Source organism: Alligator sinensis, unplaced genomic scaffold (genome assembly GCF_000455745.1).
Source record: "Alligator sinensis unplaced genomic scaffold, ASM45574v1 scaffold585_1, whole genome shotgun sequence".
Classification (NCBI taxonomy): Eukaryota; Metazoa; Chordata; order Crocodylia; family Alligatoridae; genus Alligator; species Alligator sinensis.
In genome coordinates, this window is record NW_005842530.1 from 348,289 (window position 1) to 363,054 (window position 14,766).

The 14,766-nt window shown below is 42.0% G+C and overlaps 1 protein-coding gene across 8 annotated transcripts in view; it reads left to right on the forward strand.

The window, feature by feature from the left end:
• Nucleotides 1-14,507, forward strand: part of WEE2 (WEE1 homolog 2) — a 20,700-nt gene extending 6,193 nt beyond the window's left edge. For 6 of the 8 annotated variants that reach the window (XM_006031805.3, XM_006031806.3, XM_006031801.3 and 3 more), the window contains exons 3-12: nt 112-311; nt 1,218-1,269; nt 5,097-5,269; nt 6,295-6,416; nt 7,726-7,872; nt 9,800-9,904; nt 10,315-10,400; nt 11,705-11,875; nt 11,975-12,117; nt 13,156-14,506. In XM_006031805.3, the coding sequence (XP_006031867.1) occupies nt 112-311; nt 1,218-1,269; nt 5,097-5,269; nt 6,295-6,416; nt 7,726-7,872; nt 9,800-9,904; nt 10,315-10,400; nt 11,705-11,875; nt 11,975-12,117; nt 13,156-13,315 (1,359 nt within the window). In that variant the 3' untranslated portion in view covers nt 13,316-14,506. Of the gene's footprint in view, nt 1-111; nt 312-1,217; nt 1,270-5,096; nt 5,270-6,294; nt 6,417-7,725; nt 7,873-9,799; nt 9,905-10,314; nt 10,401-11,704; nt 11,876-11,974; nt 12,118-13,155 lie in introns of all 8 variants that reach the window. The other 2 variants (XM_006031807.3, XM_006031808.3) reach the window with 2 other exon arrangements.
• The last annotated feature ends 259 nt before the right edge of the window (nt 14,508-14,766 follow it).

Consider the following 14,766-nt stretch of genomic DNA (forward strand, 5'->3'; position numbering starts at 1 on the left):
GTTGAATTGGGCACTGAAGAAAATAATTCTATTATTGTCTGTCCCTACCAAAGCAAAGGTGCTATGCTCAAACATTTGCTAATTTACCTGTGTGTCTGTTTTCACCTTTAGAGTCTATTAACAAAGACTGCTTTTCCTTCACCTGGAGGAAAGTTCCCTTCCAAAGGACCCCGGCACTTGAGATTTACTCCTGGTGTGGATCCAGATGAGACTGCCCAGACTTCACTAGTCAACATTAATCCCTTTACACCAGAGTCCTATCGACAGATGCTCTTGCTTCCTAATGGCAAGAGGAAGGCCAGAGGAGAGCTGTAAGCGTGCTCTTGCCACATCAAGCTGTTCAACTAAGGGGGTGGAAGGGAGTGGATCTGCAGATCTAAGCACTGATGGCAGAAGAGATGGTAGATTTGTTTTTTCTCTTATGAAATAACCCAATTCAATGCAAGGGATTCACAAATGCAGAACAAACTCCATGGGCAAGTAGTGGTAAATTGGAGGGGGTGAGGGAGGGAACATAATGACTTCTTAGCAGGGAGCATGAATGTAATGAATGATGGAACCTATAACTACAATATTAAGACTGGCACAATGAGAACAAAACTCAATTTGGGGTGGAAATAACCACCTTGCCTTTTCACTTTACAACCAACAAAGATGAAATATAGGTACAGTACAACACAGCTGGCAGTACCCTATTTAAGGGCTGTGAGCTGAATCCTGCCTGTCCCTACAGAACATCTTTTCCAGAACAGCTGATTCAGGTGCAAACGAATACACAGTACAACTTGATTGCAGTGAAATTCTGCCCACTTCAAGTCCCAAAATTCATCTGGGTCTACTTTCAGTAGACAGTGTGCGGTAATCTCTTCCTTCCCCCACCCCCCCACTCCTAGTCTCATATACAGCAGCAAATTGCATGTCTGTACTTCTGTGCTGGTACTTCATCCTTTCTGCCCCTGTTAGAGCTGCTATGGTGGCAGATGCTCTTTCTATGATGGATAGAATACAGAAGCTGAAAGGTTGAGTTTATCAGATCATAAACAAAGATTTCTTAGCCCCAGATTTCATACTGTTTCCTGAGCAGGAGGTTTTTTGGCTTACAAAGCATCTCCTGTGCTTTTACAAAATGATTCTAGTTTGAAGATGTGAAATCTAAGCTTGCGACTGTTGGGAAGTGCATTCACACTCACTTGTGGCTAAACTTTTATCATTTTTAGGGGAGATACCAGCTTAAGAGGTGCCAAGGTAGAGCAAGGGCTGTCTGCCAAGGTAAGTGTCTCTTGTACCAGCAGCTATACAAACAAAAATTACCTTTTAAAGTGTTAATACTTGTAGAAACCCACTGTGCTAGGAATGTCAAACATACAGCCCATGGACTGGATTCAGCCTGTGGAGCAGTTTCATCCAGCCACTGGGGCTCCTGGAAGGACCACAGGGTAGGGTCTACTGCTGAATTCTGGGATGAAGAGCCCTCTTGCATGCATTTTGGTGGCAGTGGGGCATAGCTTTCTGCTACTTGCCCTAGTGCTGGAGGTGAGTCCAGACCTGGCCCATGAGGAGTCCCACAATCCAGATCTGGCCTGGGGGCTCAGTGTGCTTGACGTCTCTGTATTATGGTTTTGTATTACTTAAATGATGGTATCAGAACACTATACACGCATATGGAACAGTGGAGAATCCAGGTGTAATTTAACTCATTAAGGTAGGTAGAAAGCATTTATACTGTGGAAAAGTTACTCCTAAGCCTAAAATAAATTTTATATTTGGACAAATCTGGAATTATCATGTATCTAGAATATCTGTTGGTTAGCATTTCATACCAAAGAAGATAATGCAATGGCCTTGGCTCACATCGCTCACTCAAAGTACCAAAAGCAGTATTTAAAGTTAGTTTTCCTATCCCATGTCCCTGGAAAAAATAAATTATAGTTATGCTGCTTTGGATTACTGGTCAATATGCTGACCAATGTGAATGGAACCATAAGGTTCCAAATCACTAACAATTAGTATGTGAACTTAGATTTTCTTTCACTGTGATATTAACACATTTCTGGGCATTTTTACACATGCTTGGGAGGCGGGGGGAGTTGATTAGAGCAGCTCTCAGGAGCTGCTCCAATTAAAGCACCTGCAGTGTCTCATGTATTCAGCATCCTGGGTGCTTTAACTAAAGCTTTGTAACTATTCGGTGTCCTGAGTACCATTTTGAAGCATGGGGACACTGAATACATGAGGCTGCTAATTAGCGGGCATTGGAGTAGGCACCTGGCATGTGTGTAGGTGCTCTATATGAAAGCAAATACAGATCGTTTTCTGCTGCAGCATTTTTTCTAAATGTTACTGGTACCATTTGAAACAGGAGAGCAAATGCTTCATACTACTAAAATTTAAGCTTAGCCTCTTCTCTGGGAGGGGGAGGATTTTTATCCTAGGCCTTGGCAAGTAAGTACAAAGGATGTTCCTAATAGGTTGAAGATGCTTTGAATAATACTTCACTGAGTCTGGTCTTGCACATGGATGCCTTGAATTATCTCAACTTGTTCACCTGTAGTGGCAGCTTAAGTGACTCGGTGAACACTGAGTCTCTGGTAGACAAGAGAAGAACCTGAACCCCTTCTTACTAAGTGACACTTTCTTTTCCTATTATTATTACTACACATGAATTTAGAGGCCAAGTATACTAACTGACATAGTGAGCAGGGTGTTTAGAACTTCAGCTTCCACCAGCTCAGAATCTGTTTTTGAGATTTGTTTCACTTCATCTTTAATAACCTTGGGCTTGTTCTATACATACATTTAACTAAAATAACTATGGTGGCTTGGGGTTAGGGGAGGAACACTCCCCAAGCAATATGGCTACAAGACTGCAAGATCCTTAATGTGGACTTGCTAATATTGATGAGAGGATGGTGTCAGTATAACTTTTTTGGTTCTGGGACCTGGTTCTAGCTTTATGACCATTCTTTCTTTCAGTGAAAGATGGGTCTTCTCTGAGTCAGGGAAGGAGATTTACTAGAATAGTTCTACAGTTTGAACTAATTGTAGATAAGACTATACTCTTTCTCTTGATTATTTTTTATTTATTTATTTATTTATTTTATTTTATTTTTTTTTACAACAGATGTTTTTGATTGTCACTTAATTGCTTAGGCTTTTGTCCCTTGTCTTGCTTTTAAAGCCAGAATGTTTAATGGAGTGCTTAAGGGGAAATACCTCCATTCAGACTGGGCAAAAATGTTAGCTCCTCCTTTTAGTGCAGTTTAGGATTAACGTTATTATCCACTACAGCCTGTGGGTGAACAGTCACAAGTATAGTCCCATGAAAACCTGTTTCCTTAATTGCCATGAGGAATGGAGAAGTGGTGCTCTCTACCTGTGAAGGCTAGTACTGCAAACACACTGACACAATCCTGTCATCTTTTATCTTCAAAGCATGACAAATAAAGGGATGTAATGACACTGTATGTCCTGCTCCTACATGGTGGCATCAAGGATTTCTATGCATTATTCAAGGCTTCATTTTGGAAAGCTGGATAATTTATCAGTCTGGTATCAAGTTGGTGTCATTATCAAGTCAAGCAGTTCTCCATGCCAGGAGTAAATATATATTCTGCGTGTGTATATGTACATATTTTTATTAAACAGACATGTAAAAAGTCCTAACCATGGGCAAGTAGGGCTTTGTGGGCTCATTATAGATACAGGCTTGCAATCTATAGCGTCCTTGTAGTGATGGGCCTTTAGGCTTAATAGTCTGCTACATCTTAATTGTCTTGTGGACTACCTCTTCTTCCACTTAAATTCTTATAATATTCTTTGTGGTAACCAGAGGAATTGCTTGTTTTACTCTCACATTTGGTTCCATCTGGAAGGGGAAAGGAGGGGGGAGGAATACTTGCTTTCCATGCTCTTTGCCTCGTGTTCATCTTCTTTTCCCACTACTTGACTGTTTTGCTGCTGCTTTTCACCTTACATCCTTAAATCGTCCTCTTGTGACTGGTGGGCACTTCCTGTTTTCTCTCATTTTGTGTATTGCTAGCCTGAAGAAGGGCACTTGTAGCATCTCTCCTAACTATATGTTGGTCCAATAAAAGATATCGCTGGAAAAAAAACTCCCTTGCTTTTTGCACTCCATGGACTATCGTGATTTAAAACAAACCTCGAGCTCTAGAAATGTGGACAAGCAGTACTGTGAATGTTTTAGCCTTCCAAAGACAAACAGCAAATGCTCCGAAGAATACTGAAGGGCTGTGTAGACTGAAGTGTGAACTGTTCCTGGAGTACAGTAAACCTGATGAAAGGCTTCTTATGCAGTTTAAGGGCATACTTACTATGCAAGAGACTAGGATTATTTCCTAAATCTAAACTGTGAATTAACGCTGTCTGTCAAATCAGAGCTGGACAAGAAATACTCCTGTAATCAATACAATCAAACCTGTTACAATAGTGCAGGTAGATAGACCCTCCTGCACATACTCCTAACTTTGCCCAGTCTAGACTGGTATGTCTTGACCCACCCTGCAGGGGTGGAGGGGTGTGTGTGTGTCCAGTTTTGGAAGGACAAAAGCTAATGGTTCTTAATCCTATCAGATATTCAGGGATTCCTCATTGTTACAAATAATTGATGAAGTTGAATAACTTCAACCCCTTCTGTTGCTTCTTCAGAAAATAGTGTCCCTCAGCTGCAGCCTTAGAAACTGACAACTGCCCAGATAAAAATATATAACTGGTGTTGTGTAAGTGTATGATACAGGACCCAAAGGCACACAGCCAGCTAGAATACTATTCCCAACTTCTTGTCAGTGCTATATAGCTCGTTACCAGAGTCCAGGCAAAAAGAAAATCCTTGTTCCTTTGTCCTTGGTCTATATAAGGCTGTAATCGGAGGAGAGATGACAATTTATAAAGAAGGTGGAAGGAGGGCATTACAACAAAATGGGTAATGATCAACACGTTTGGCTGAGAATACACAGAAATGAAGAGGTTTCTGAATTGACGCTGCCTGAACTCATGATACACTGAGGTTAGTTCAAAGTCTGTCTGATTCCTCCTTTCTCTTGTAGATTTGGTTTTTGTTTTTTTGTTTTCTTTTCTAGAGATTACCCTTGAAAGCAAGCAACATGGTTTCCCGTTACAAGAAGGAATTTCTGGAGTTGGAAAAAATTGGGGTAGGAGAATTTGGCTCTGTCTACAAGTGCATCAAACGGCTTGATGGTTGTGTCTATGCTATCAAGCGCTCAAAGAAGCCTCTGGCAGGATCCTCAGATGAGTGAGTATACTATAATGATGGGAAAAGGAGATCCTATGTTCTTCAGGGTATTCCAATTGAATGCAAGTCTTGCTTCTGAATGTTTGAGAGAATGAACATGTCTAAGTTGCGGAAGCTGAATCTATTTCTAACCTTTGGGAGGTAGAAAGATATGGAATCTAAGTTCACAATTGCAAAGCTTCTAGAAGAGGAAAGAGGCCATGTGAATTGACTTCTCTCATCACATTGCATGCTGGCTCGCTAGTCCTATGCAGTCATTTGGCAAGAATACTACCCCCTACTCCTAATGCCTGAGACGTGAAATTTTGACACATTCAAAAGCTTGGCAGTCTCTGGCTGTGTAAGTTTTGTCTAAAAGGAGTTCTTGGCAGTTCTTCAGTGTTTTGTTTTGTTTTTTTCATTAGCCAGTAGGGGTAGTGGAGAGACCTCTACTATAGATAACTACCTCCCCCTCTCCCTCACATTCCCATTCAGTGACAGAAAACTTCCACTTCACCCAACTTATGGGTGGTGAGTAGTGGCTGGTAGAAGACTTGATCCTTTCTGCACCCTCTGGAATAAGTCAAAGTAACAAGTATTAGACATCCTCATCTGCCGAACACTTTGCACTGTTGTGTAGAGCCTCCCTAAACAGAACCATTCAATTACTAGCAGAAGGCAGGTGCTTCATCGGATGAAGTGAGCAGGAGCTCATGAAAGCTTATGCATTTCTGATTCAGCGTGTAAGGTGCATCTCAACCTTGCTTTTTGCCTGACTTCAGGCTATCATGCAAGTATAATCTCTAATCAAGTCTCAAGAATGTTTTTTCTTTTGGTGCTCTTTTCCAAAGGACTGGCTTCAGAGTTGATGCCACTTTATAAGCTGAAAAAAGGCCTTTCAAGGGTACTTCCCAACCATTCTAGTTTGGGAGCTAAAAGCACCTTCTGCCTTGTGGGGGAGAGACCAAGTTTTGCATGATCATTGGTGAGGCCCTGAAGAGTCATGTCTAAAGCACTAGAGACCCACTGTTTCTATGTTCCTCTAGGCAAATGGCATTGCGGGAAGTCTATGCCCATGCTGTGCTTGGACACCACCCCCATGTGGTATGTTACTACTCTGCTTGGGCAGAAGACGATCACATGATCATCCAAAATGAACACTGCAATGGTAAGAACTTAACTTGTACTGAGGCAGATGCCAGAATGACTTAAGTCACCCTTTTTATGTTTAAAGGGGTTAAACAACTTTTTCTTTTTTACAAGAGAAGAACACTTGAGTCAGGTTTTGGTTGATATATAATTCTATAGACCATGTGTAGCATTAAGCCTTAATGCTACAGGTGAATCTAAAAAGCTATGTTCCATATTGTTGCTTTTGGTGGGAATGGTAAAAACTAGCATATGTGATCATGGTACATTAAAACAGGTTTGCCTTCTCAAGTGTTTTTAAATGCTTACTAACTTTAGGATTCTTAAAAATACCCCTTGTTTTGAGCTGTAGCTGGTCTGGGAATGCAGTCCGGAGGCAACTGCTCTTTTGAGGTTTATGTTAAAGTTGGATATTCTGAATAGCAGTAGCGTTTGGCTTTTTTAAAAACTGCTAATCTGCTGCATTAGTGGGACATGCACTGCCAGCAAACACATTCCTTTCCCCCCTGCCCCCTCCCCCTGTGAATGGTTCAGTGCATTACAGACAAAACTACAAGGGAAGGTAAGACTAGTAAACAGTCCTGTTAGGAGTTTAAGGAGTAGTTGGCAGAGCATGGGAGAGCCTATACCTAGCCACTTGAAAAGCACTACTGCAACCCTACAGCTTGGTTAAGCTTAATGCCTGGGCCTGTAGTGATCAGTGAGTGACAACTCACTAATAAGACCTCTACACTGTGGGAGGGGAGGGAGCTAAAAATGCAGCAGTAGAATACTAACACACAGGCTGAACCCTTCCTGGCAGTGATCTTCATTTAAAATATTTTACATACGCTAGTGCAGATCAATAAAATAGTTCTGCAGCTATGTTCATGACATAGTATTTCATCATTCCTTCTATTGCTGGATGTAGCTTCATTTTCCTTGCTGCATGATCTACTGTTCTCATAGGCAGATCTTATAGCAGTGAGAGAGTGGCAGGATCCTAAATCATGTTGCGAGTGAGCAGTGAAGACTGCCTTGTTTACATTCTTGCACACATCTAGGACTCTAGCCTACCTTTTTAATATCTTTGCAAATAGGGAGTAGGATAGAAGAGATGGAGAAACCATTTTCCCTTGCCCCATCCCCTTGGGCAATGGAAAATGTCAGATCAGTTTTGGAAACCAGACTCTTTCTACACTGCTAAAGTGGCTAATTTGGCCAAGGCTGGTTAGTCTCCATCTTCAAAGTCGCTTGGCATTGGGCATAACGAACTCCAGATAACATGGATCAAATATTTTGCTTCGCTGGAAAAAGCACTTGGATCAAAGCTTGAATATTTCCATTAGGTGGAAGTCTTCAAGATGTGCTGCTGGAAAAAGCAAAAACTAGACAATATTTCCAAGAAGTGGAGCTAAAAGAAATCCTGTTGCAAGTCTCCATGGGGCTAAAGTACATACATAGCTCTGGCCTGGTACACTTGGACATCAAACCTAGTAAGTACAGCTCTTGCCCTCTCCTCAGACTTCTCATGCCTATATCCAATGTTCTGTGTAGTGCAGCTGAGGTGGGGTGTAAGGTGATAGTCTTCCTAGCCTTTAGACAGGCCAGCTATGTTCACAGATAGACTACTTTAATTATCGCAATTTAAATTTCTGTGCAGGATATTCTAGTCTCAAGTATATGCAATTTAAATCTTTTAAATACCAAGTGCACAAAACCCAAGTTCCATTATCCCTAAAACTGTACAGTTATAACTTGGAACTGAGTTTCAATGTGCTGTTCTTAAAGAGCAAGGAGATACAGGAACAATTTGCTACTCAGTAGCAAAACTAATGGGCTCTGGCCAGCAAAGGCTGACCAGTGCTGCTTGTATCCACTGAAGTGAGCATTTGTGAAACATGTTTCAACAGTGCGGATTATAACTTGATGAGGTTTTGCCAGTCAGCTCCTAATATGAAGGCTTCAAAAGTCTGATCTGGTCACTAGACGGCTTGGAGAGGTGATTCTACAATGCTCACCTGGGCAAAAATGTTTGACAATGGTTGTATTCTCTGCCAAGGACAGAGTCCCTGGCATGAAAGCTGCATCGTTGTACAGGTGTGTGAAGTTACCCTCACCAATAAATATCATTGAAAATCCCTGCCAAATCTCTTTCTGAGCAAAGGAAAAAAAATAGAACAAAATAAGAGCTCCTGAGAGAGAATGAAGTTGAGTTGGTGGGTTTTGGATTATATGGGATGATATAGAATTTCTGAATTGCCAAAGCTTTGTTATACTTGGGATGTGTTAACTTCACTTATTGTGAGCATCCTTGCATTCCAGCAGTAAAGCACATGTTTGGTATTGCGCTAATTGCTTTGGTATCATGACAAAGTTAGGAGTTTTTGTGGGGAGGAGCATCTCCAGATTGTACCAAGTAACAAGTTTACTGTCTGACTGCTTCACAGAAATACCAGCACAGATTGCTACTTCCTGGGCCCAGCTCTGACACTAACCAGAGTTTGGAATTGGCTCCAATGTAGTCCAGGGGCTGGAGCTGGCAATTGTTTGATTTCCCCCGCCTTGGTCCTGGGCCTGGCACCACAGCAGTTTCAGGAGGCTCCAATCCACCTGCCCCAGCTGAAAAAGCCCAGACCCAATTCCCTACGCCCCCCCCTCCCTCCCTCCATTCTGAGTGCTTTGAGTAAGACTGAGCTGCATTGCCCCAGCCCTGCTTCTGGCACCACAGACAGATGTTGATGAAGGTGCTCCACTTTGGAGCGTCTTCATTTGAACCCTCATGCAATGAAGGTTCAGATTGTTGTGGGATTGGGCCCTTTTAAAGCACTCTGCAACCATGTGCTTGTTTTGGTGATGGCTGTAGAGACCTTTCAGGGGCTAGATTGGGCAGAACTTGTCACTTCTCTGCACCTATTGTGATTTGGACTGAATGGCTTCTGGGATTAGAGGATCTAGTAGGAGAAACAGATGCACCTAGCACATCAAAGAAGGGTGAGGGGTACTCAGGACTCCCCAGCACTGATGCAGTAGCTAACTGAGAACTCCTCTTTTCTGGAATGACTAACCTGCTCAAAGGTTAGAAGTATGCAGGAAGATGAAGCAGGAAGCATGCAGGAAGCTTTCATTGTTTTGGGATTTCTTAGTTAAGACACTGCTGTGGTTGACACACTTTAAAAAACAACAACAAAAAAAACAACAATGAACCCCAAAAAATCTTTGGGTGCATAGTTTAGTCCAAAAGCAGGCTAACCTGTGGCAGCAGATCACTTCCACTATATGTGGCTGAGCAACTTCATTTTTGACATGCTGCTAGTGTTAATAGTGGACAGAGTAGAATGTTAGATGCCTTCCAGAGCATGTCAATAAGACTAGTCAAGTTCATACGCTGTGCTCTAGAATCTGTAAACCTTTATCTTGCAGGTAACATTTTCATCTGTCACAAGCTGACTGAATCATCAACTGCCAATCAGGAAGACAGTGATGGTGAAGATGATGGTTTCTCTTCTAATGTGGTATATAAAATTGGTGGGTTTAATCTGACTTGTGGACTGCTGAAACTGAAAGTAGGCTAATTCTAAACATGGCCCTTAATACAATGATTAATGGATACTTAATGGCTATAGGAATGTTACTTAGTCTAGATCTGCAAAGCTGATGGCTGTGGCATAGTCCTGAATGCATGAAGTAGAGACTGGTGCTTCTTGTTTATTAAATGGGGGCTGTGATGAATCCAGAAAACTTTTTCTTTGCTTGGGTTTTAAAATCAGATCCCAAACCCAACTATCTGGGGTACAGTGAAGAGATGGACATACTTCTTCAGTCTTCTAGTTGTCCTGTTGGCACCTTGCAGCTCCTTACAAAGAACAGACTTTTCCAAGGAAAATTAATCTGTGGGCTGTCAGCTGGCTTTCTAGTTATGTTTGTCTTTCTATTAGGTGACCTTGGCCATGTAACATCAATTACTAATCCTCAAGTGGAGGAAGGAGACAGCCGGTTTCTGGCCAGTGAGATTTTGCAAGAGGTACAGCTGCCGTGTGAAAGTGGTAGTGGATGGGGGGAATGGGAGCTATATGAAATGGGCTGGTTGCATTGGACTATTGGCTCTTTTGCTGTAAAGAATAACGTGAAGCTATATGATGCTTTGTAAATGTTGCAACACTCATAGGTGCCTCTAGGTAGTCTCCAGTAAAGCAACTACTCATAACTGTGTAGGATGACACTGGAAAAAGTAATCTAAAGCTCCTTGTAGATGGAACTAGAATTGCATCTGAAGTGTCCTTGTACTCGAGTCACTAATACCCTAACAAATTCTCTATGCCAGTGGTGTTTTCAACCACAGGGCTGCAGCACCCTAGAGCGCCTTGAGATCCTTTCAGGGGTGCCACAGGATGGGGATTCCAAATAGATTTCATAAACATTCTGACATATTTTGCTCTGAGTTCTTTGCAACAGAAGAATTGTTCCTATTTATTTTTCTGCACTAAAAAAAAATGAATGAGAACTAGGAGCTAGTCTTTCCCAAGACATGCCTGAAGCCTATTGAGGGGTGCCTTGAGCCTAAAAAAAGTTGAGAACCACTGCCCTACACAGTGCATACCACCACCCATACCTTCATGTCTCTGGAGGGTCTGCTCTAATTTTTAGTGGCCAAACTGTCTGATCTGTCAGACAAACCAAAGGGCGCCATCTTTTTACAAAACGGAAAAGAGAAACAGCCTGAGGAGTTGTCCACTAGTTCAGGTACTTGTCTTGTGACCATGGTTCTCCAAATTTTCTGAGCCAAGAGATCACTGTCAACTTGCACCTGTATCAAAACTCCTTTAACTAAAAATGTTGGTAGATAAGCAATCTTTCAGTGGCTTTGCAGTTTTGGACCTGTCCCGTTATGGCTATTCACATCTTTCATTCCTGAATCCAACTGGAGCATGATGGGTTGATCAGTCTTAATTCAAGTGAACACATAGGCCAAGCTATCCAGCAGTAGTCACTACTACATTGAGGGCTAGAGGCATAGATTCACTAGGGAGTCCTCTAGCCATCTTGATATCACTTCCCCAGATAAAGCCTGGAAGTTCTTTTAAGATTTGGAAGATGCATCTGTGTACAACTTGTCAATACTAATTAATATGGTAAAATGGAAGTTTCTCATATTGCCATTCCCCCCACTCGACGCTTTATTCAAAAGCAGTAATGGGTGGGATAGTGAAGGTAGCTCCATACATGTATATTTTAGGAAATACTACCCTTAATTTTAGCTTACTGAAGTATTATATAATTGTGCTAAATCCTGGATTGTATGGGTGATCTGCTATTTTCTGTCCACAGCAATATTGCTATCTGCCAAAAGCGGACATCTTTGCCCTTGCCTTAACAATAGCTCTGGCAGCAGGGGCTGAACCCCTACCTTGCAATGATACCATGTGGCACCACATCCGGAAAGGCAACCTTCCATTAATCCCTCAGAAGCTCTCGCGTGGCTTTCTTGAACTGCTTGTGGTGAGTGCTTCCAGATGCAATATGAAGGAGGGAGATGCTGCCAAGTAGCAGCTGGCAATGAAAAACCGTAAACCTGAACTCCTTCACTTCCTGTCCTAGCTCATGATTCACCCTGACCCAGTTACAAGGCCATCTGCCACGGCTCTTACTAAGCATCCAATTCTCCGTCCCTCTCTTGGAAAAGCTGCGCAGCTCCAGAAGCAGCTAAACGTGGAGAAGTTTAAAACTGCCATGCTGGAAAGGTATGGGTCTTTGGCCTAAAGGGGGAGGGCCACCCCTAAACAGTACAAGGAACCGCTTGTCTTGGTATCATAACAGTTACTGCCTCTGTTCAAGTCTGAGGTGGTGATATCCAAGACCAACCATTTGTAAATCTAATGAGTCTGATTACTGGGTGCACAGGTACAGGGAGGAGGTTTGTAGGATATGGCTGTAATTTACAAGTAGCATTAAGGAAGCAGCAATTCAGCACAGTAATGAAGCTGAAAGTGATTATTCGCCCAAGTCAATCAATTTGCTGACCTATACCCTGTCTACTTGGGAGGAAGTTGTTGTCTACAGTAATGAATTGGTGACAGGGTGAGAAATCAATGTTGAACTGGTAGTGTAGCCCAGCCCAGGGGAAAGTACTAACTGCAAGTGCAGATCCCATTTCTTTTGTCGCCTTTCAGCTGCTACTGATCCCAGCAGCATTCTGCTAAGGCTGTAGTTGTAGAATTGGGTCAGCTCTGACTCGTGTGTCATTCCTCTTAAACCAATACCACTACCTTCCCCCCCCCCCCCCCCCCCCCAGGTAAGTTCTCCCTCCTTACTACAGGCAAGAAGGCATGCACATTCTGGAAATGGGGACGACTACAGTATAAGTAGCTTCCACAAATGGAATCTAGTGCTTGGAGTTCTGACTAGATTAATGCAGGGATAGGGAAACATGCTTATTATGTCACAGGATTATTCCAACCTGCTAACCTCCAAGTATCTGAATAGAAAAGAAAATGAAATGGGAGATGCTTGGTATTAATGACGACAGACCGAGAAATCCAGTGTAGTATGGAACTGTGCTGCACATGAGAACAGGTGGCAAAAACCTAACTTCTTTGAGGGTAGAAGCTTTAAGTTGTGCTATAATTTAATGCTGGGGGCAAAGAGATCAGAATTCTGCCAGGGTTTTGTTTTGGGGTTTTTTTTTTGTCATTTGTTTCCTATGATAGCGATATATAACTAACCTTAGCTTGCCTTTGTAGCTGTGACATGATGGGATTTCTCTCTCTCCTTTTTCTTAGGGAACTGAGAGCAGCACGTCTTGCTCAGACCTTCAGGAAGGAGCAATCTTTAGGATGTGCCAGACTAAAAGAGTGCGAAACTGCCTCCAGAGAGAGAAACAAGCGCTTGGTGGGAGGGAAGAATTGTCACTCGCTCAGTTTTACATGGGGAGGTTACTAAAAACCTCAGGTTACTGAACATTGCTATGAAAGCAGAAGGTCCACATGAACAAACACACCCTGCTAACACTCCTGTAGTATTTCTTGCTGACCCCATTGCTCACAGGAGATTTATGCTGTCATAGTTGGAGAAGTGACCCATTTGTTTCCTTCTGTGTGCAACTTAACTGCAATGCCTGCAGTGTTGTCCCTTTTGAACTAGTTGCTTCTGGTACAAGTGGGTATCTTGATTTTGCAATCTCAGAGCCTTACAGGTCTAGAATACAGAGCAAAAGATAGAAATTCCCTGCTACTTACTTTCTATAGCCTCCTATGTCCAGCAAAACTATCTTGAAAGACCTTTCCTGTGGCCTAGTACTTGGAGGGCCAAAATATCAATGTAAATGGGTATTGGTTGTATAAGTAGGAGAGAGCATCTTGAGGTCTGGGTGAACAATAAACATGGCCTGTTGGAGCTGAGGGGGTTCAGCATACTACCCAGTCAAAATATGTTTTTAGCTTGGAGACAAACTTGTCCCTAAAATGTTCAGAGGGACTAGGGATCTGTGTGGAATTAAATAAGTGGCATTCCACTGAGGGGAGAAAGAGGCAAAGCAACACAACTTATTTTAGTTTCATCTGAACTAGGGCTACTTTTCCTGCAGAATTTAAAGAAACTTTTTTTTCTTTGCACAAAGTTTAAGTACTGCACAGTTCAGTTGCCAGCCCCAGGAATCTCATCTTTGTTCTTATCTGTGAGGGTTTCTAGACCAATATGGAACAGCTGATATACATTTTTAATGTTCCAATGGGTGGGTCTCTCTAGCCACTTTCCCTTCTGCTGAGTTAGAACAACTGCCTAACTGCAAGATTTGGATTTTCAACTAAGTGGAGAGGAAAATGCAAATAACTTTTAGAATCTTCAGTTTTGGGAACTGTGTATGTACAGTGTCTAAATATTAAAAATAAAATTTAATCTTATCCCCTTGATAAGTGTAACTTCCTCATATTTCTTACTAGATATCTTCCTGTCCAAATCCCAGGGAGTTTGAGCACTGACTAGGGCAGTAGAATATGGAAAAGAAAATTCTTAGCCCTCAACAATTTTAACTACTTTTAAATCTTATGGAATTTTAAAACCCAATGCTGTCTGGCAGCCAGAAGTGAATATAAGCTGTTGAGTCCTTGCCCCTTCATTCTGAAAATGGAACATGCAAATAAAGACTTCTTTTTAATCTTTCCTTTTACTGAAGACAATGGTGTTTGGATTTTTTTGTGGGAGAACTTAAGAAAAATTGGTCAGGCAAAGTACTAAAAGCTTAAAAGTGTGTCAAGTGTGGGATGGCAGTATTTCTTAGCTCAAATCTTCTCTAGTAATTTACTTCTCATTCATTAGATTGTGTACATGAAGAAAAGACTTGATCTTCTTCCATGTTCCAGGCTAAAAAAAGACCTCTTTCAATTGCTCACCGA